Raw genomic sequence first — 22,412 nt, forward strand, 5'->3', positions numbered from 1 at the left:
TATAGCCAGAATGCATTTAAAGCTTTGGTGCATTATCCTTTTGTTTGGAACTCATATGTAATTATACAGATATGTAGATGTTGAAATGTGAAAGAGATTCAGCCAAGATTGAAGGACGATTAAAAGTTGACTAGCGAAATACTTGTGTATTAAAAGCATTGTTATGATGTTTGTAGGCAGAATACAAAGCACATAGATATGATATAACATGTATTGTTTATTGTGTTGTCATTATCACTATTTGTTTTTTTTATAGGTATTAGTATTGTTATTGAACTGTTATTGTGCCATTGTTCATTGTGAAGCAAGATTGCTGGCTCTCCCACTAGGCCAAGCCATTCTTTATCCAGCAGGTCATTAAGGTGTGTGAGGGTGGGCCGCAGCCTCCTCTCCTAAGCCACTGAACCACCTTCAGTCCAGGAGCTCTCTCTCTCTACATTAAAAACCTCTCGGCCAGGGGGTGTGGCCATGCGAGACTGTGCAGCCATTGTGTTTCCTGATACATATGCATAGAGAGGAGGTGTGTGCACACAATAGTGGAAAGTTGAACCAGACAAAAGGTCTTTTTATGGGTTTCAGTATTCTGCTTAGGAACAACTGGGCAACAAGCCATCTGGCAGCCGGTCAATGTGTTAGTGAGGGCAGAACCTACACACACAGTGGTCAATGGTTGTAATCTTGAGTCTGCCTCAATACAGTTCTGCTTATTCTCCTATGTAAGATGATAGAGGTATACCATATATACAAGGGTATACTGGTTATGAAACTTGTTTCGGATGCATTTTGTAAATAACACAAGTGCAAGAGTTGAGAATCAACATTTGTGTCTCTTGAATCCATGTTGAGGGAAGTCCTACAGATGAACTTAATGAAGGGCCACAGAAGCACAACAGATCGATATTATCTGGAGGTTCCAAAATGTAAAGTGAAGATGAAAATGATTTGGGATCCACCACAGGAAGCATTTTGGTCTTGTGTAAGTCAGGTCTCCCAACCAATGTGTGTCAAAAGAGATGATTCACTTGCCCCAGACAAGCCATAATCAGTTTACAGAAATGGGGAAAAGGCACCGACTGAATTTCGTCCATGTTCTAGACCTCAGAGATGTATATTAACACCTCTCATTGTGGTTAAAGTGTGGAAAATGGCATTTGGTGTCAGGCTTCTTCAAGTTTATGAACATCTTTGGGCCTAAAATGTTGTGTTTGTATGATTTCAATAATGTTGTGTTCGTATGATTACATAAAGTGTGTAGGCCTATCTTTAATGCATCTCAGTTGTCAGAAATGTGATGCGTAAGATCACTTTTTTATTTTATGAGAGGGTTGACACGAGCTTCTATAAAATAAAGGGAAAGCTCAGTGCGGAGGGATGGCTGTAGACCAAGGTTGCGTTTGACCAGACTGGCTAATTAGTCCGATTACTGCACAGCTTGATTGGTAAGACGTTTTGCTGAGTTTTTTTAATCAAATCACTCACTCAGGAAAGGCTTCATCCAGACAGCTTCATCTGCTCCAGCACACCCTGTATATTTTAGGCCTACAGCAGGATTCTGTCTGGGAAAACAGCAAGTGTCTAATTTTGACCATAGGGAGAACTGAAACTGAGTGAAGAAAAGTTCCCCTTTCTGAGTCATTGTTTTGATCCAAGTATGGGATGTTGGCTACATTTAAACACTATACAGACAAGACTAGAAGGAGATGTGTTAGGGTTAAGATTCCTCCTCAGTGATGGTGTTCAGTATTCTGCAGCAGACCAGCAGAAGACATTTAGAAGAAATCTTTAGGTTTTCTCACTGTGATGTGGCATCTTCCTGATTCCAGTACTGTAGATCCTAATGCTCTAATGCCTCGCTCTTTTCCCTGACCTCTCGTTCACTCCTTAACGCTCACTCTCACCTCCCTAACCCCGCCCCCTCCCCTCCTCCTCTCTCGTGATGCCCTGCCTGGTGTTTGTCTCTCCGTTCTGCAGTAATCCGTTAGACCAGCAATGCTCGTCTTCCAAGCCCCCGTTGGGCTCTTCCGCCATGACATCACGAATCCTGCTGCGGCAGCAGTTGATGCGAGAGCAGCTCCAGGAGCAGGAGCGGCGGGAGCAGCAGAGACGTCAGGCCTCCTCCACCTCGCTGCACCACCAGACCACCGACGGCCACATCCACACCCAGACCCCGGCCATCAACGTCAGCGCGCCCCCCAGCCTCCCCCCCGCATCCCAGCTGCCAATGGAGGTGCTGAAGGTAAGCAATAAGTTTTGTCCACAGTTCTCACACCTGATGACACAGGTGACACACCCCCTCTCTGGCTGGCTGCTTCACTGTGGTCTTCCAAACATGCCACTCCTCACACAATTCCAGAGGTCTCACTATCACCTCTAGATGCAGGCATTCACACTCAGATGTTGCATGCAAGCACGGTTACTATGATACGGTGTAAAACACGTGGAGGTGAGAAGTGTTTTAAAACGCATATGAGAGAATTTCCTGAGAGAATTTCTCTTTAATGCATGCTGTGCTTCCATCCATTTGGATTTAGCCATCTTTAATCCTATTTGCTGAGCTACATTCATATCTTTTCATAGCTTTGATTCATGGTTAATCTGCTCTGGGTGACTAGAGACTGTTGCAAATTTTCTGAAAGCTAGGGGAGTCAGATTGATAACTACCACAACACACTACTATACTATAGTACATCCAGAAAAACAAAGACCATTTGGTAAGTTAAAAAAAATCCTTTACATTTGTTTGTCCTTCTTTAGAAAAAGTATAACTAAATATAAAAAAATAATATAAAAAAAAAGATTAAATGTTGAAGTGTATCCAAAACTTCATACAGTGTGGGAAAAAAGTATTTGATCCCCTGCTGATTTTGTAAGTTTGCCCACTGACAAAAAAATGATCAGTCTATCATTTTAATGGTAGGTTTATTTGAACAGTGAAATACAGAATAACAGCAACAAAATCCAGAGAAACACATGTGAAAAATGTTAGAAATTGATTTACATTTTAATGAGGGAAATAAGTATTTGACCCGTCTGCAAAATATGACTTAGTACTTGGTGGCAAAACCCTTGTTGGCAATCACAGAGGACAGACGTTTCTTGTAGTTGGCCACCAGATTTGCACACATCTCAGGAGGGATTTTGTCCCACTCCTCTTTTCAGATCTTCTCCAAGTCATTAAGGTTTTGAGGCTGATGTTTGGCAACTCAAACCTTCAGCTCCCTCCACAGATTTTCTATGGGATTAAGGTCTGGAGACTGGCTAGGCCACTCCAGGACCTTAATGTGCTTCTTATTGAGCCACTCCTTTGTTGCCTTGGCCATGTGTTTTGGGTCATTGTCATGCTGGAATAACCATCCACGACCCATTTTCAATGCCCTGGCTGAGGGAAGGAGGTTCTCGCCCAAGATTTGACGGTACATGTCCATCGTTGACGGCCCCGTCCATCGTCCCTTTGATGCTGTGAAGTTGTCCTGTCCCCTTAGCAGAAAAACACCCCCAAAGCATAATGTTTCCACCTCCATGTTTGACAGTGGGGATGGTGTTCTTGGGGTCATAGGCAGCATTCCTCCTCCTCCAAACACGGCGAGTTGAGTTGATGCCAAAGAGCTCCATTTTGGTCTCATCTGACCACAACACTTTCACCCAGTTGTCCTATGAATCATTCAGATGTTCATTGCAAACTTCAGACGGGCATATATATGTGTTTTCTTGAGCAGGGGGACCTTGCGGCGCTGCAGGATTTCAGTGCTTCACGGCGTAGTGTGTTACCAATTGTTTTCTTGGTGACTATGGTCCCAGCTGCCTTGAGATCATTGACAAGATCCTGTAGTTATGGGCTGATTCCTCACCGTTCTCATGATCATTGCAACTCCACGAGGTGAGATCTTGCATGGAGCCCCAGGCCGAGGGAGATCGGCTCTTTTGTGTTTCTTCCATTTGCGAACAATCGCACCAACTGTTGTCACCTTCTCGCCAAGCTGCTTGGCGATGGTCTTGTAGCCCATGCCAGCCTTGTGTAGGTCTACAATCTTGTCCCTGACATCCTTGGAGAGCTCTTTGGTCTTGGCCATGGTGGAGAGTTTGGAATCTGATTGATTGATTGCTTCTGTGGACAGGTGTCTTTTATACAGGTAACAAGCTGAGACTAGGAGCACTCCATTTAAGAGTGTGCTCCTAATCTCAGCTCGTTACCTGTATAAAAGACACCTGAGAGCCAGAAATCTTTCTGATTGAGAGGGGGTCAAATACTTAATTAAAATGCAAATCAATTGATAACATTTTTGACATGCGTTTTTCTGGATAATGTTTGTTGTTATTCTGTCTCTCACTGTTCAAATAAACCTACCATTAAAATTATAGACTGATCATTTCTTTGTCAGTGGGCAAACGTACAAAATCAGCAGGGGATCAAATACTTTTTTCCCCTCACTGTATCTGAAGCATGACTGGATAGATATTTCTCCTTTGCGTTTTCCTTTGAATATGACAATTTTCCTGTTGTCTCCAACATTGTCACTGCAACATTCTAATTGATTGTTATCACTGGAAAAAATTGAATGTTTTAATTTCTTAAGAAAATTATGAGAATATGAATCATAACAATAAAGATAATAACACAATGATACCGTTTTATGACACAATGATACAGGACGTGGTAGTTTCATAGCATGAACTGCCTGACAAGCATTTCTTAAGAGCATACTGCCACCCATTCAGAAAACAGTGAGGGTATGTTTTTACAATGTATGCATTATGTTTTACATTTTCACACTTTTCTGGGGCACAACCTAATTTTAAGGAGATCAGGCGAGACTGAGTCCTTTATAATTCTTATTATGACTGCTTAAGGACTTGTTTATTTCTGAACCCTCTGAACATATAGATTCACTGCAGATTTACTAGAATTATTGTAGTAATTTAGCAGTAGAAAAGCCCTAGTCCATGTTTTATTGCAATTCGTGTGATTGTTGTGATTGAAGTTTACGCTGGTAGGAATTTGCCTTCTGGGTAGTCCAGATGGCAAAGTAGGTTGTATGTGTGCAAGTGTTCTATATCAATGTAATATTTCATTATATCAAATATGTTTAATATTGTATTGATTGATAGCTTTTGTGGAAATATGACACTGATTATATATTTACATTCGGGAAAGTATTCAGACGCCTTTACTTTTCCCACACTTTGATACAGAAAAAATTTTTTTTAACCCCTCATTGTCACGCCTTGGTCTTAGTATTTTGAGTTTTTGTTAATTAGTTGGTCAGGCCAGGGTGTGACATGGGTTTATGTTGTTGTATTTCGTGTTGGGGTTTTGTAGTTATTGGGATTGCGGCTGAGTAGGGGTGTTGCATAGGCTTGGCTGCCTGAGGCGGTTCTCAATCAGAGTCAGGTAATTCTCGTTGTCTCTGATTGGGAACCTTATTTAGGTAGCCTGGGTTTCACTTTGTATTTCGTGGGTGATTGTTCCTGTCTCTGTGTAGTTTCACCAGATAGGCTGTAATTAGGTTTCACGTTCCGTTTTTGTCAGGACCCGGTTACGAACCTGGGTCTCCGGAGTGAGAAACAGTCACTTAACCAACTGAGCCACGAATAAGGGGGCCATAAGGGGTAGCGGGTAACGGTTACGGACGGTTATGGCATTGAGTCCCCGGTAGTCGATGCAAGGACGTAATCCACCGTCTTTCTTGGCCACAAAGAAAAACCCTGCTCCCGCCGGGGAGGTGGATGGACGCATGAGGCCTGCTTCCAGAGCGTCCTTGATGTAGGTATCCATAGCAGCTCGTTCGGGTGGAGATAGGGAAAAGATCCGACCCCTGGGGGGGCAAGTGCCCGGAAACAGGTCGATGGGACAATCGTAAGGTCTATGGGGTGGTAGCATGGTGGCCCTCTGTTTGCTAAACACCAGTTTGAGGTCATGGTAACACTCGGGAACTCGGGTCAGGTCGATGGATTCTAAAGACTCGGGAGTAGAACTCGGGGAATTCTGGAAAATACAAGTAGCTTGGCACGTAGGACCCCACTGCTTGATAGTGCCCACAGACCAGTCGATGTGAGGGTTATGGCTGTGAAGCCAGGGGTATCCAAGGACGAGAGGGAACTCGGAACAGGAGATCAAATGAAAGTTCATCAATTCCTGGTGTTGTGAAACTGAAAGTCGCAAGGAGGTAGTGACATGAGTGACAAGTCCAGATCCCAAAGGGCTTCCATCCAATGTAGTGACCCTCATGGGTTCACTTAGAGGTTCAGAGGGAACGCCATTCTCCTTCGCCCAGACACCATCCATGAAGTTACCTGCGGCTCCAGAGTCTACCAAGGCTTGAAGGTGAAGCTTGTGGTTGTCCCAGGAGAGGGTGACTGGAATGAGCAGACGGGAGTTGGACGGATGGGAGGAGGTTATGTTTCCCGTTACAGTTCCCCCGGTCTGTACGGGACAGAGCGTTTCCCTGGAGCCCGGGACACGTGGAACGGAAATGGCCCGGTTTGCCGCAATATAGACAGCGTCGCTCCTCATCCGGCGGTCTCTCTCAGCCTGGGAGATGCGTCCAATCTGCATGGGTTCCGATGGAGCCAGCGAGGATAAAGGTAGGGACTCGGAGCTGGGACTGATAGGGGCTAGAGGTCTACGGTTGAGTTCTCTCTCTCTCAGACGCTGGTCAATGCGTGAGGCCAACTTGATCAGGGACTCGAGATTGTCCGGTGGTTCCCGAGTGGCCAGTTCATCTTGGATAGTGTCGGAAAGGCCTTTCAGAAAGCACACCGTGAGCGCCTCGTTGTTCCAGCCACTTGCTGCTGCCACCGTGCGGAACTGGATGGCATAGTCCATCACGCTGCGCCAACCTTGGTGGAGAGTCAGGAGCTGTTTGGCTGAGTCAGAACCACTGCTTGGGCCTTGAAACACTCGTTTGAATTCCTCAGCAAAGGCAGAGTAGCTGGCACAGCAGGAACTATGGGCATCCCACACAGCAGTAGCCCAGGCCAGGGCTTTTTCCGACAGCAGGGTGATGATATAAGCGATCTTAGACCGGTCGGTGGGAAACGACGAGGGTTGTAGCTCAAAGGAGAGAGAACATTGGGTGAGAAACCCTTTACAAGCACTTGGATCACCTGAGAACCGTTGGGGAGCTGGAAGACGAGGTTCAGCCAGGGGGTTAACTGCCATGGGTACGTGAATCTGAGGTACTGGGACGGGAACTGTTGCCGGGGTAAGACGATCAGATATTTGCTTAATGGAAGTCAGCATCTCCGACAGAAGATGAGAATGTCTAGCCATTAAGGCCTCTTGCTGAACCAGGGCGGCTTCGTGGCGTTGGACAGTCTCCTGGTGGTGGGACAGCATGGCAAAAAGGTCCTGGGAACTGGCTGCCTCTGGGTTCATTTTTGGCTCTGTGTTTCTGTCAGGACCCGGTTACGAACCTGGGTCTCCGGAGTGAGAAACAGTCACTTAACCAACTGAGCCACAAATAGTCAGCAGAACCCAGAAGATGAGGCAGACACAGCAGTACTTAAGACGGTGTATTTAATAAAGTAAAAAAGGAGAAGTCCTTCAATACAAAAATGGCAAATCCAAAAGGTGGTAGGAATAGCACAAAAAAGCCTCACGAGATACTCAAAAACAAAAACAGAATTCCACAAGAGCATCCACCGGAATCGACAAGAATACACAGAACACTAGGGCTGGGTGCTAACATACAAACACAGAGCACAGAACTGAGGGAAACTAAGGGTTTAAATACAATCAGGGGAAAACGAGGCACAGGTGCAAATAATAATGGGGAACAAGGGAAAAAACATAAGGTCAAAAAGCACAATGGGGGCATCTAGTGACCAAAACCCGGAACAACCCTGGCCAAATCCTGACAGTTTTGTTGTTTTGTATTTGTCTCAGTTATTTTCATGTATTCGTCATTTGTTTCATTAAAAAACATGAGTAACCAACACGCAGCATTTCGGTCCGACTCTCTTTCGACAAACGAAGAACGCCGTTACACTCATCAATCTACACCAATACCCCATAATGACAAAACAAAAACACTTTTTTAGAAATTGTTGCAAATTTAATACAAATAATACACTGAAATATTACATTTATATAAGTATAGAGACCCTTTACTCAGTACTTTATTGAAGCACCGTTGGCAGCGATGACAACCTCTAGTCTTTTTGGGTATGAAGCTATAAGCTTGGCACACCTGTATTTGGGGAGTTTCTCCCATTTGTCTCTGCAGATCCTCTCAAGCTCTGTCCGGTTGGATAGGGAGCATTGCTGCACAGCTATTTTCAGGTCTCTCCAGAGATGTTCAATCGGATTCAAGTCTGGCCCACTCAAGGACATTAAGAGACTTGTCCCAAAGCCACTCCTGCGTTGTCTTGGCTGTGTGCTCAGGGTCATTGTCCTGTTGGAAGGCGAACCTTCGCCCCAGTTTGAGGTCCTGAGCACTCTGGAGCAGGTTTTCATCAAGGATCTCTCTGTACTTTGCTCCATCATCTTTCCCTTGATCCGGACTAGTCTCCCAGTCCCTGCCGCTGAAAAACATCTCCACAGAATGATGCTGTGACCACCATGCTTTTCCGTAGGTATGGTGACAGGTTTCATCCAGACGTGACGCTTGGCATTCAGACCAAATAGTCTAATCTTGGTTTCATCAGACCAGAAGATCTTGTTTATCATGGTCTGAGAGTCTTTAGGTGCCTTTTGGCAAACTCCAAGCGGGCTGTCATGTGCCTTTTTCTGAGGAGTGGCTTCCGTCTGGCCACTCTACCAAAAAGGCCTGATTGGTGGAGTGTTGCAGAGATGGGATAAACTTCCAGAAGGACAATCATCTCCACAGAGGAACTCTGGAGCTCTGTCAGAGTGACCTTGGGGTTCTTGGTCACCTTGCTGACCAAGGCCCTTCTCCCCCGATTGCTCAGTTTGGCGAGGCGGCCAGCTCTAGGAAAAGTCTTGGTGATTCCAAACTTCTTCCATTTCAGAATGATGGAGGCCACTGTGTTCTTGGGGACCTTTAATGCTGCAGAACATTTTTGATACCCTACCACAGACCTGTGCCTTGACACAATCCAGTCTCGGAGCTCTGTGGACAATTCCTTCGACCTCATGTCTTGGTTTTTGCTCTGACATGCACTGTCAACTGTGGGACCTCATATAGACAGGTGTGTGCCTTTCTAAATCATGTCCAATCAATTAAATGTACCACAGGTGGACTTCAATCAAGTTGTAGAACCATCTCAAGGATGATTAATGGAAACAGGATGCACCTGTTAAAGTTAAAGTCTTAATTACATTATGTAAAATTCCATTCCATATAGTATAAAGTAGTAGGATAGTAGTATAAATAGTGCCCCCTCTTGTCATCATACTGAACATGTGTGGCATGGGTCAAACCATTGAAACCATTGCCCTCCACATACAGCATAAACATTACTTATCCTATACTCTGTAAAATCGTTAGCTCTTTGAAAGGTTTAGGATAACCCCATAAAAGAGTACAATACGACAAGCTGGAAGACATTTCTGTGATTCAGGTTTGGAGCTTACGGGCATTCTTCATTGACTGAAATTCCCCCAAATGAAAGGCCTGTTCCTGTCTAGCACTAAGCACTGTAGAGCAGGGTTTACCTGCTCGCCTGTCTGTGACTAGATTAGCACAGTCCACACGCAAAGCTACACAAAATTAGCTTAGGGGTACCAGGCAGGGCTGCTGGACCTTAAAGGTGAAAACATTAAGCTCAGATGATTTTGTCTAAAGACAGATTGGGCCCTTAATTAACCAAGTGACCACTGACCTTTGGAGGAATATGTACGGGATCAGTTTGGGGATCAGGACAAAGGCAAGCAGTCTTACCACACACCCTAACTCTAATTCAGCGAAGAATGCTCGTAATTAGCCCCACTGCTTTCATTCCATGGCATATGGGGAAAACACTAGCTTTGAAATTTATTTAGGATAATTTCCTAAAAGGGTTCAACATGATTTCTAGATTTAGTGAAAAGGAATTTAGCGTATTTGTCAGCGGTGGGTATAGCTTGTGCATGGAAGTCAGGCGCAGGAGAGGAGAGATGAATGGACAAAGTACTTTACTAAGGCAATAATAATACAGATCGCAACCGCGTCACAAAACAAATGCCCACAGAACAAGTGAGGCAGCAAAAGTACAAAACCCAAGTATAAAGTACCGGCTGCCACAAAGCACGGGTAAAACAAAACCCGGCGCAAACCAGCCGGAAGCGTGCCAACCCTAACAATAAACAATACCCCACACAGACATGGAGGGAACAGAGGGTTAAATACACATGTTAATTAGTAGGAGATGTGAACCAGGTGTGCCGGAAGACAAGACAAAACAAATGGAAAATGAAAGGTGGATCGGCGATGGCTAGAAGACCGGCGACGTCGACCGCCGAACGCCGCCTGAACAACGAGAGGAACCGACTTCGGCGGAAGTCGTGACATTATTATGAGAAGAATAAAGCACTGTGCATAGTCATCAAAAAGAAAGGAGGACCAAGGCACTCTTAATATAATAGCGGAACACAAGTACGCCATACGGGTAGGTAATGAAGACTACCCCATGGCAAGGCACTACAAGTCCCTACACCATGACAACCCTGCCTCCCTACAAGCTATGGGTATTGATCATATTCCAGCCTCTATTAGAAAAGGGGACCGTCTTAAACAGTTAAACCAAAGGGAAAGTTTTGGGATTTACAAACTACAGGCCACTAAATACCCTGGTTTAAATGAAGATATGGATTTACAAACTACAGGCCACTAAATACCCTGGTTTAAATAAAGATATGGATTTCTCACCCTTCCTGTAGGGTCGTGATGGGTCCATTTGCTGTCATCTAGTGGACATTTTGCTCTATTGCCCTCAGGTATGGTTAGACTGTTGTTGTTCATGTTTTGCTGTGTTCTAGTGTACTATGGAATATTTAGCTTTCTTATTCTTGACACTTCTCCCAGTCATATTTAAGGTAAGAACTACCTTTTAGTGTTATGATACTTCTAGTTTGGAGTTGTATTTTTATGATAACATAGCTACAGTATTTCAATGTGTATAGTATTGCTTACTAGGTGTGTCCAATCAATTGTGTAACCACTCCCTCTTCCAATTAGGGCTAATTGATAAGCTGTTTGAAAGAGGACCTTGTATTCCTTTTTTTGTTTGTTGTTTTTGTACTCCCTGACGAAGGCCATGCAGCCGAAACGCATCGGTTTAAAAAAAACTTTGTTTCTATTGAACATGCCATAAAAAGGCATTTTTATCAATTATATGAAAAGTGCCTTGGTCCTCCTTTCTTTTTGATGACCAATTGACCCCTTTTACCAAAGAGCACCTTCTATCTACCAAAATGTTCTATATATATATATATATATATCCCATTTAGCAGACGCTTTTGTCCAAAGCGACTTACAATTCGGCTGGGGCCACTACTTTTTACATATGGGTAGCCCCAGCGGGAATCGAACCCACGACGCTTGGCGTTACAAGCGCCATGCTCTACCGACTGAGCCACACAGGACCCGTTCTATTGTGTACCTTAGTAGCGCTTCCCTTCCTCCTCATTCCACTGTGCATAGTATTCAGCTCTGAAAATGACAGGATGTGTTCTTTTGGATCATGTACAGATGTAGGATCTTAATTTGAGCCAGCTTGCTACAGGAGGAAAATAATCCTGCATTTACTAGTTTACAGATGGTCACTTTGGTTTAGCCACAAAGAAACAGTTTAGTTAAACTTGAGAAATTCATCAAATACAATTATTGAACCTTTGAGACATTAGACATTGTAAGATTTCATAATATAATGAAATTAATAGATCAGGAAAAATTGCATTAGGCTTACTCTCATGGATTAGATCAGGGGTTCCCAAACTTTTTACTCAGCATTGGGTATTGTGTATTCATGTGATATTGGAGTGACTAAAACATTACAACAAAATCAATGGGCTAAAAAAAAACTGTGTTGGCCTGTCTTATTTTGGAAGTCAGATTATTTATTGTTTCTTTTATCCTAGGAATATCCCATTAATCAAGTTTGAGCTAAGACTAAATTCAAGCCATGTATCTTCTGACTTCACACTAGTTACTAGCATTTCTCTCATGGAAGTTATAAACACCAAATGAGAACCGTAAGGCAAATAACATGTAGTGTGGTTTGGAAGAAATTCTAGTTCAGTTACTAGAGGCATAAAGTTCAATAAGTATTGAGTGAAATCAATTCGACAAAGCCTGCATTCTGTATTCTGGCCAATTCTAATGCTTATTTTATATCATGTACAAGTAGTATAGATTTTTTGGGTGTTTCTTGGCTCACTATATATTGAGGTAATCCAGTGTTATAATCCATGTTATTATTTCAATTTAAATGTCAATCAATCAATGTAAAAAATAACAAATAATTGCTGATCTTGTTCCGTTGTCTCAATAACACCCTGGTACATAGATGTCGCTATCGATTCAAAGCAATTCATCATAACAAAAGCAGTATTTACACACCTTCCATGTTCAATATTAGCAGAAGGAATTTGACCAGGTCAAGAAAATACTGATGCAGATTGGCTGGAAGTATGCCTTGGTATTCTCTGATGGAAATGGATGTCGGACTGGTGTGAGAAAGTAGAAAGATGTACAACATATTGTGTCAATGGATTCTAACTTGTGTTTTCCATATGTCAGATTTGCAGCAACATTTGCCTTTCCACAGCACTGTACAATTATGAAATGTATTATTACTGTCGGAGGTCGTGCATGTGGCCGTCATATTAGTAGTAATAGTAGTTTTAATTGCATATTAAGACGATAAGAGACTTGTTATCAGATTGTTCAGCATGTGGCGCTTTCTAAGAAAACATACATGCTAATTATTTATAGATTTTTAAATGAATAATCAAACACCCATGTACACAAACAGTGCAACTAGTACTTACTCCTCAATTACAGCTCAGGCTAATTGCGTGTCTAGGATTGTTGGATGATTATTTGGTGTCCCATTTACAGCACATGAACACTATATAGATACAAATCAGGGATTGCTCACACCTCTCTGACATTTAGAAAATATTATTTGAACGGTTCGCTTTGTTTAGGATGCTTCTAATTCTACACAATTCCTCCACCTCTCATTGTTGACGAACAGTGCATTTAAAGGACATTTAAAGCTGGTCCAGAGGGTTTTATTGCCTAATTGGTCCGGATGCATTCCCAACTTTGACCCCTTCAGTTATCACACGGTCAACATGCCTGAAATAACTTTCAACTCTCCCCAGGGGAATTCCCAAAATACCTCAGAGAGCTATTAATAGACCTGCCAGTTAGGAGACATTCCTTATGGAATGACTAGAAATAGGGAATGCCAATTTACATTGAGCAATACACATCTATTGAATTACCTTTTTAATTTTTGTTGCATAAAACAAATAGGCCTACCAGTAAATGCTTATTACCATGTTATAGTAGAACAGTGTATGATATTCTCTATTGATGCTAGTGTGGTGTCAGTTGTTACTGTAGATACTATTTGCACGGTTAAATAACCTCAGCCAATAAGGGCCCGGGGGAGGGACCGTCTGGTTCTGTTGCTGTGTTGTTGAGCCAAGAGTTCAGGAGGTGAATGGGGTTGTGAGGAGCTCCATCTGCCTCAAGCCTTTCCAAATAACCAGACTCTGTCATCCACACTTGGTTATCCTGAGCTCATTAACCACCTCACCAGTGAAATCAACTGTCATTCTGAGTTTGTCCAGGCTTGGCTACAGTCAATTTACACATGTGTTGGATAAACACACATGCTTCAGGACAACCGATTCTAAACGGAATTCTCTCCCATTACTGGTTTATAATTGGTCATTTATCAGTTGGTTATCTTTGCTGTTGTTGGAACCCTTGAATGCATTGATGTACTGTCCTGTTAGGATTCAGGAATAACTTCATATTAGAGATAATGTTACAGGTAGCTGAAATCTCATGTTTAGAAACATCTTATTACAATCTGCTTTCTCTCAAGTTTAAAGTAAAGAATGAATAAAGTAGCCTCCCTTTAGCAACGTAATCATTTTATGGATTTTTTGTTTCAATGATGATGTTTAGACAAACAAAACAATACAGTATATATTTTACTATATTATGAAGCATGTAGTTTACAAGAATAGTTTTAGCTCAGTGAGCCTATCACCCAAAAATAGCAGAGTAACCAGCCAGTGTGCAACAGCCATGCATGTGGTTAAAGAGGAGATGAGAAGTTATCTGGCCTGGGGCAAGTGTCAGTAGACAGGGTGACCTGGTCTTGGTTGTAGAAAGAGCCTCTTTGTAAGACTCCCACTCTGACGTCAAACTAGCACCATAAAGGCATAAATTCATATTTTACATAAAGCATCACAATCTTTAAAAAGGTTCATTGTGTCTCACTTAGACTTATTAACATGTGTAGCTAATGCCTTTTTTCTGCCTTTTATAAGCTGAACTAGAGGTGTTCCTCTCTGTATTATCAGTGTTGAAAGCAGCGGATGAAAGAGAAAGACAGCCTCTCTGGTCTTGCATAGACTTTGAAAGGGAATATAAATTAGGTTTATTTGTAGTTGGAATATAAATTGTGCTGGAGATGTTGGAGATGCTTGAATACCACCATTATCAAGTAGGTCCAGTATTATGCTGATTGAAATATATTTTATTTCCCCCCTTTTTCTTTTGGGGTATGGTAAGATAAACATAACATTCATTCAGATGGAACATGTGACATGCATTGTGAATACATGTATTTATATCGAAGGATTATTTAGCTATCAGGAGATAGCACAGAAAAAAATATAAATGTTTGAGGATTCTGATTCTCACTTATGTCTCTCCCTCTTTCACTCCATCTCTCCCTACCTCCTCCAGGTGCAGACTCACCTGGAGAACCCCACCAAGTACCACATCCAGCAGGCCCAGCAGCAGCAGGTGAAGCGCTACCTGGGCAAGCTTGGCTCCCTGCCCTGCCCCAACCAGTCCTCTGACCACAAGGGCATGGCTCTGGGGCCGGGAAACAGTGCCCCCAACAGCCCCATGGCCTTACTTACCCTCAACATCAACTGTGAGAAAGAGGTAACGCAAAACGTAACATGGCCATAGATGCCGAGCTACAATGCAGTGTGTGTAAATTCAGTGTGCTTTTCACACCATAGTATCTGCCAATTTTCAATTACTTCTACTTCAAAGCCATGTGTATTTGAGTAATGAATGGTAGTAACACCATTGAGTTGGATAATACATATTCATTGATCAGGAAATGTGATCTTCTGTTGATTAACCCTCAACTGAATCACTGTCTGTTAGAAAATATGTTATCTCAAATTCAATTTTAGTTTTTTTATTATAGATGGATGATGTCATTGATGACATAATTAGTCTGGAATCGAGTTATAACGACGATATCCTTGGATTAATGGACCCAGGGCTTCAGATGGCCAATACGGTATGTTTGCCTTAATTTACTGTCTGCTTGCATGAGGCCAGTAACCGGAAAGCTGCTGGTTTGAATACCTGAGCTGACAAGGGGAAATCTGTCTATGTGCCCTTGAGCAAGGCACTTAACCCTAATTTGCTCTAGGGGCGCAGTACTACTATGGCTGACCCTGTAGAGCAACACATCTCACTGCACCTATCCGGTGGAGGCCTATGTGACAATTCATAGTAGATGTGTCTACGAATACAGCAAATGTTTGCTTCCAGATCATTGTGTAAACACATTTTCAAAGGGTTAACTACTCATGTGTCAAGCACCACATGTGCCAGGTATATTTGACCCTGCTAACATTACTATTGTCTGTGGTTATCTTTTCTCGTCAGATCGCTGTCAACACTAACCTCTTGGACATTTATGGTAACCAGAGCATGCCCCATCCAGGCCTGGCCATCAACTCCTGCCCTGCCAACTTGCCCAACATCAAAAGGGAATACTCAGGTGAGCATGACTCCATTACATGGAAAACATGCAGATTCAAACATGCTCTCCAGACCTTAGTGACTGAGCAATATGTTTGAAAGGGTCAGGGAAATGTTATGCATGTGCTTTGCATTGATATTGTTTTTGATTATTGTAAACTTTGTAATTTAGTCATTCAAAATCAAGTGAAATGCATTGAACATTTTATGTGCCAAATAGTTTCCCAATCTCCAGCCATCATGCACATGCTGGACAAGTCTGGATCGTGTAGCAAGTTTGAGAACTATCACAGGCCTGAAGGGTTTCCTGTAGGTATGTCTGCATAGTCATATTCATATTTACTTTAGCTAACTGTGAGTTTGAGTTAGGTTACACGGGTGCATATTGCTTAGCCTATAATGTGCTCAGCACAGTTTCATTTATTTTCTTCCCGAAACTAACTAAACATTTCTGGCATAACTGTTTTGTTGTGTGTCAACATCAATGTTTTGCCATTGTCCTACAGATGAAGGATCTTAAACTGATCCAGTTTGAAAATAATCCTGCAGCAACAAGAAATGTGAATTATTATATGGATTATAATTAATGGACGTTTTTGTAGGGGTTGATACATTTTTCGTAAGGTAGAATAAAATCTGAAATTTCAAAGTGGAAATTACACATTTTAAACCTCAAATGCACTACAAGTTTTACATTTCCTGCATTGTTCTCCTGCAACAGGGTTATCAAATGAAGATCCCACATCTGTAGTCATTGTCCATTCCTAATGCTAACTGCTCTGTTTCAGAAGCAGAGGTCAGGGCAATGGCAAAGGAACGACAGAAGAAGGATAACCATAATTTGAGTGAGTTTTGCTATACGGTAATTATCAGCTATCTAGTAATATCATGTGGGTTGTTTAGATATGCGGTGATATTACCTTTTCATTATTACATTTTGCATGATTGATTGTTTCTTATTGTTCTCTTCTCGTCCTATTTCCTGTAGTTGAGAGAAGACGGAGGTTTAACATCAACGACCGGATCAAAGAATTGGGGACCATGATTCCAAAATCAAATGATCCGTAAGTTGCGTATGTTTACTTGGATTTGAAGTCTTTCTATCAGATACAGCGCAGTTTGGAATTATTGGATCCCTTAATAAAGATGAGCAAAAGAATAACATAAAATCAGTAATACAAATACTGAGCTATATTGTATACTCCAAAAATTAAAACAATTATATTATTTAATAATAATACTATTGCTCAGAGACTGAGATTTTGTGTAACAAGTAACTAAAACAAATCTCAAAAAGATATGGGTCAAAATGATTGGGATCCCCTGTTTTCAATGCTCCAGTAAGGGAAAGGGATTCAGTTATACACCTGAATACATTCAACTGAAATGTGTCTTCCGCATTTAACCCAACCACTCTGAATCAGAGCTGCCATAATCGACATCCACGTCTTCGGTGCCCGGAGAACATTGGGTAACTGCCTTGCTCAGGGGCAGAACAACAGATTTTTAACTTGTCAGCTCGGGGATTCAATCCAGCAAACTTTCGGTTACTGGCCCAAAGCTCTAACCACTAGGCTACCTGCCGACCCCTCCCCTTGTAAGGATATTGACAATGAGCCTTTTTCTAAAATGTTTTATGAGATTGGGGAACACACTAGGAGGGATCTTAGACCATTCCTCCATACAGAATCTTTCCAGATCCTTGATATATTTTGTCTGCGCTAATTGATTGCCCTCTTCAATTCAAACCACAGGTTTTCAATATGGTTCTGAGATGGTCATTGCAAAATGTTGATTTTGTTTTTTTCTTTGTGGTTTTTGATGTTTACTTGCTGGAATATTCACTTGCGGCCAAGTTTCAGCCTCCTGGCAGAGACAACCAGGTTTTTGGCTCACATGTCCTGGTACTTGGCAAACTTCATAATGCAGTTGACCGTAACACGGACCCCAGGACCAGTGGAAGCAAAATAGCCCCATAACATCAACGATCCACCACCATATTTTACAGTAGTGATGAGGTATTTTACTACATATGCATTGTTCTTTCTAAGGCCAAACCCACCACTGGTGTGTCTGGCCAAAGACCTCTATTTTTGTGTCATATGACCATAGCACTGGTTCCAAACCAAATGCCAATGATGTTGAGCAAACTCCAGGCGGTGCTATGGTCAGATGACATGAAAATAGAGGTATTTGGTCAAGGGTTTGACCTTCGAGGATCTGGAAAGATTCTGTATGGTGAAATGGTCTAAGATCACTCCAATCTCATAAAAAAATGTTTTTATAAAAAGGCTCAGTATTGTTATCCTTCCAAAGGGAAGGTACTGGAGTATTGAAAACAGGGGATCCAATAATGCTGACCCCTATTTTTTAGCTTTTTTTAAATTACTTGTTAAATAATATCTCTTTATCTGAGCAATTCTATTAGTATAAAATAATATAATTTTTCATTTTTTAAGCATACAACATAGCTCAGTATTTGTATTATTTATTTTATACAGTCTTTTTTGCTCATCTTTATCAAAGGTTCCAATAATTCCGGACCCCACTGTATATATCATGGGTCAGACATTGACCCTAGGCTAGAGTTTACGATAATTATAGATCAATGCCTCGGTTTATTTTCAGTGCATCCATACCCTTGAGAATTGTGTGAGTTAGAACGTTGTCAGTGTACTCTAGAATGCTACCAGTTCATGCTGATAAAACCTTGCTGGCCTGCCGCGCCCCTCTCTGGTCCTCAGGGATATGCGATGGAACAAAGGCACCATTCTCAAGGCATCAGTGGATTACATCAGGAAGCTACAGAGGGAGCAGCAGAGGGCCAAAGAGCTGGAGAATAGACAGAAGAAGCTGGAGCATGCCAATAGACACCTGATGCTGCGGATACAGGTACAGCATGGTAGGCCGTGGGGCACTGGTAGAGATAAGGAGCAACTAGCCATGCCTTCAAAATGTCACATACTGTATTAGCCAATCAAAGTAGGATTGAATTGGGATGAGGCTCTTCTATATTCTGGATGGTATCAGATATGCAGCATGCAGACAGACAATGTTGATAACACTCTCTTTCCTTTCTCTTTCTCCCTCCCTTGATGGGGTTCAGGAGTTGGAGATGCAAGCTCGTGCCCATGGTCTGACCACAGACACATCTGCCCTCTGCTCAGCTGAGCTCTCAGCCCGAGGCATCAAGCAGGAGCCAGCCCTGGGAGACTGCCACCAGGATCTGTACCATGTCCACCCGCGGCACCAACACCACCCAGCCTGCACTCCAGACCAGGTTCAGTACACCATCTTGGAGCTCAACGATGGAGCATCTCCCTACACCAAGGGCCACAGGGGAGTCTCAGGTGACCAGGGGCCTTACGGCAGTCATCCTAAGGGGGCCTTGATGGACATCCTGATGGATGATAACTTGTCCCCTGCGGGAGGGGGAGACCCCCTGCTTTCCTCTGTCTCGCCCGGAGCTTCTAAGGACAGCAGCTGCTCAGGCAGCAAAAGCATGGAAGAGAACGACCAGAGCTGTTAGCACTCACTGCTGCCCACTCCACTCACCTGCATCTTTATCTCCACCCCTTCAACCTGTTCTATGTTGTGTTGTGTTGAGGCCTCCTCAGACGTCTCCCGTCAGTAGCTAACTTCAGCCAACTGCTGGTTAGTTAGTTAGTTTGTTTTCAGGTGTTTACACATTTTACATTTTTCATTGTTTTTTTTGTTGTTTATTATATGGTATCATTGGGTTCTGAAAGCCGTCAAACTGAATTTAGTTCAGTTTCTCTTGTGTATTGATTATAAATTACTTTTTAATAGTTAGTTTTAATAGATCATGCTCTGATTTTATCAATACTTTTATGACAATGAGTCAGGGAGCGACATGTCACACATACTGTACCTGTGTAAGGTCATCATGGTATAGGGCAGGCTTATAATAGTTATAAAACCCTGATTGATAAGCTTATTGCTTTACATTTAAAAAAATGCAATTCCCTCGAAGTGAAAACTAAAAATTGTGGTTTAATATATTGTTGGTGTGTTACACAGTCACACTACTTCCTTTATAGCATGTCTATTCAGCGCAATATGACAGAAGCGATAATACATTATTTTGATTACTTTTGTTTGTGCATTACTTTTGTGCTTTTGAACTTGAATGATATAACGTCTTAGTCAGGAGATTTGTAAACATTTCACATATAGCACAGAACATAATGTCAGTCTATCAATATTGGTAGAAATGCAACATACAGGCACATTTGGTTTATGAAGATATTTATGATAATATTATTGAAATGTATTGCAGCAAATAATCACTAAGAAGTGGATCTCTAAGGAAGAAAAATACATTCTGTTTTTAACTTGTCCATTTTCTATTTTTATTTGATTTTTTTGTACACTTATTAGGATTTGCCTGTCCATCCATTTTGTGTTTTAAGAGATATTCAGGATATTTTTTGTCAATGATGTGAATGTTTATATTGCTAGGAATATAAGGAGATGTACATGTAGAAAATTGTTTAAACACTGGAATGACGTCCATAAATTGATTTAAATATATATTTACTTACGATTACATTTTTTCAAATGATTGATTGTAGTTAAAACTATAAGCTGTACTGTTAATGTATATTTCTACTGTTTAACAACTGTAGGAAAGTACTCAAATATGCCTTTGATAATAACTATCTACTGTACATTACACCACTGTATTGAGAACATGCTTACAGTGCACCCTCAAGTCTGTGGAACTATGCAATGATTACAGTTGTGCCTGTTTTACCCAGAAGACATTAGACACATTAGGCTGGTCATATAATATGTTGTAATGATTAGTAAGAAGCACCTAGCAGAATGATTTACATTGAAGTGCCTTACTGTTAGTTTTTTGTTTTCCACAGATCTAGGAGGACTACTAGACACTGGTTTGTTGTTGTTGTTTCTGGTGTTTGGTGCTTCATGTATGAAGTGTTGAGCTGCAAGGTCCCTATGGGAAGCAGTAGGGAAGGGCCTTTTGTCAGAGAGTAGAAAACCATGTTATGGGCCTCCAAATGTCTCTCTAGGCCATCCATTTTGTTTGGGATGTTTTGGATGCTAGAGTTCTGTTTTGAGGTCAGAATTCCACTCGGAGGGCAATAATCAAAACATTGCTTTACTGAATTCTCAGCTTCTTTTTTGAGACCAATTATTTTTCTGAATGTAATGTAACTCAGTGTTGACTGCCAAAATGTGTTGCCAAAATCAAAGTGAAGTCTAAAATATGCAAAGAAGGAATTAACGTTGTTATTTTTTGATGTTGTACTTTTATGTAAGGATGTTTCTTCTTTATTTCTAGAGCAATAATTTAAGAATAATGGCTATCAGGCTGCACGTAAAGCTAAGCACAAAGTAGTCCATGTACTTATAGGCAAATTCTCTGCAGTACAAATCCACTGCAGAATGGCCCTCATGGTCAAACTGCACCCAGGTCTGTCTGGTAATATCTAGACACAGGCCTGTCATTCACTCACTGTCCTTTGACTGAACCCAGATCAGCATATAGTTTCCCTAGACAATGTCACCCTCTTGTGTAGATGAAACCACTATGCACCAAGATTGGTGTTTTCAACCATAGAACTAAAATGCATAGAACTAACATTTTCATTTAAAGCAATGGTGACAGTTGATTGATGGCCATTATTTGTAAGCAAACATATTAATCAATCCGCTTGTTATCATGGCACAGTTTGGGTATACCACTAACATTTCAAAGAGCCATGTTTGTTCACACATTGAACACCCCAGGCTGACAGGTCTATTAATTGTATTTACATGGTTCAGATAGACGCCTCTGCCGAGATTGCCACTGTAATGTGATAATGACTCTGTTGCCAGGGGAGATGGAGGTAGTGATGGTCATACACTGGTTAGGGATGGATCAGTGATGTCAAGGCCATTCATTGGAACTGAGTGTGGAAAATAGCTTTTGACAAACATTAAAGTCAATTAAATATGTTTACTTGTGTTATTGCAGGAGTATGTTTCGTTCTATGATTTATTTTTATCAAAGTATTTCACTAATTGTCTCTGAACACTAATGATGGGTAAATAATATGAGAATAGATCATGTTCAACAGACACTCCAATATAATTAATGATAATATTTTATTGGTAGACTTGCAGGGCTCTATTCAATCCGCATTGGGGAAGTTCAGCTGTACAGCGTGGTTGAAATTTAAAGGCTATGTTCCCGCATTAGCAGAGACTGCATTCACGGTAAATGCTGCATATGTTGGCTCAATCAAAAATTACCTTTGTATCACGGAATCTGTAACACTTCAGTTTAACATATTAAGTAAAGCCCCAAGTAAATGTGTGTTGACTGAAACATATTGAATATGAAACACAGCATTTCTTCTTCACCTGCTCATCATGGCATGGATATTATCATCAGCCTTCAAGAAGAACCAAGTTCATCACACAGACACCTACTAAAGCAGCACCGGCCTCTCAAGATTC

At 41.7% G+C, this 22,412-nt stretch overlaps 1 protein-coding gene and 1 non-coding gene across 2 annotated transcripts in view; one reads left to right on the forward strand and one right to left on the reverse strand.

Annotated features, from left to right (window-relative positions):
• LOC135504261 (microphthalmia-associated transcription factor-like) overlaps nt 1-21,908 on the forward strand; it is a 34,657-nt gene extending 12,749 nt beyond the window's left edge. Inside the window, exons 2-10 of the mRNA XM_064922647.1 lie at nt 1,972-2,236; nt 14,877-15,080; nt 15,355-15,450; nt 15,825-15,939; nt 16,141-16,233; nt 16,709-16,765; nt 16,909-16,984; nt 18,665-18,812; nt 19,027-21,908. Coding sequence (XP_064778719.1) covers nt 1,972-2,236; nt 14,877-15,080; nt 15,355-15,450; nt 15,825-15,939; nt 16,141-16,233; nt 16,709-16,765; nt 16,909-16,984; nt 18,665-18,812; nt 19,027-19,449 — 1,477 coding nt within the window. The 3' untranslated portion in view covers nt 19,450-21,908. The remainder of the gene's footprint in view (nt 1-1,971; nt 2,237-14,876; nt 15,081-15,354; nt 15,451-15,824; nt 15,940-16,140; nt 16,234-16,708; nt 16,766-16,908; nt 16,985-18,664; nt 18,813-19,026) is intronic.
• trnat-ugu (transfer RNA threonine (anticodon UGU)) lies at nt 11,451-11,526 on the reverse strand. The gene has a single exon. It is a non-coding gene; the product is annotated as a tRNA-Thr (tRNA).
• Nucleotides 21,909-22,412: the final 504 nt, after the last annotated feature.

Source organism: Oncorhynchus masou, chromosome 18 (assembly GCF_036934945.1).
Source record: "Oncorhynchus masou masou isolate Uvic2021 chromosome 18, UVic_Omas_1.1, whole genome shotgun sequence".
In the NCBI taxonomy this organism is placed as follows: domain Eukaryota; kingdom Metazoa; phylum Chordata; class Actinopteri; order Salmoniformes; family Salmonidae; genus Oncorhynchus; species Oncorhynchus masou.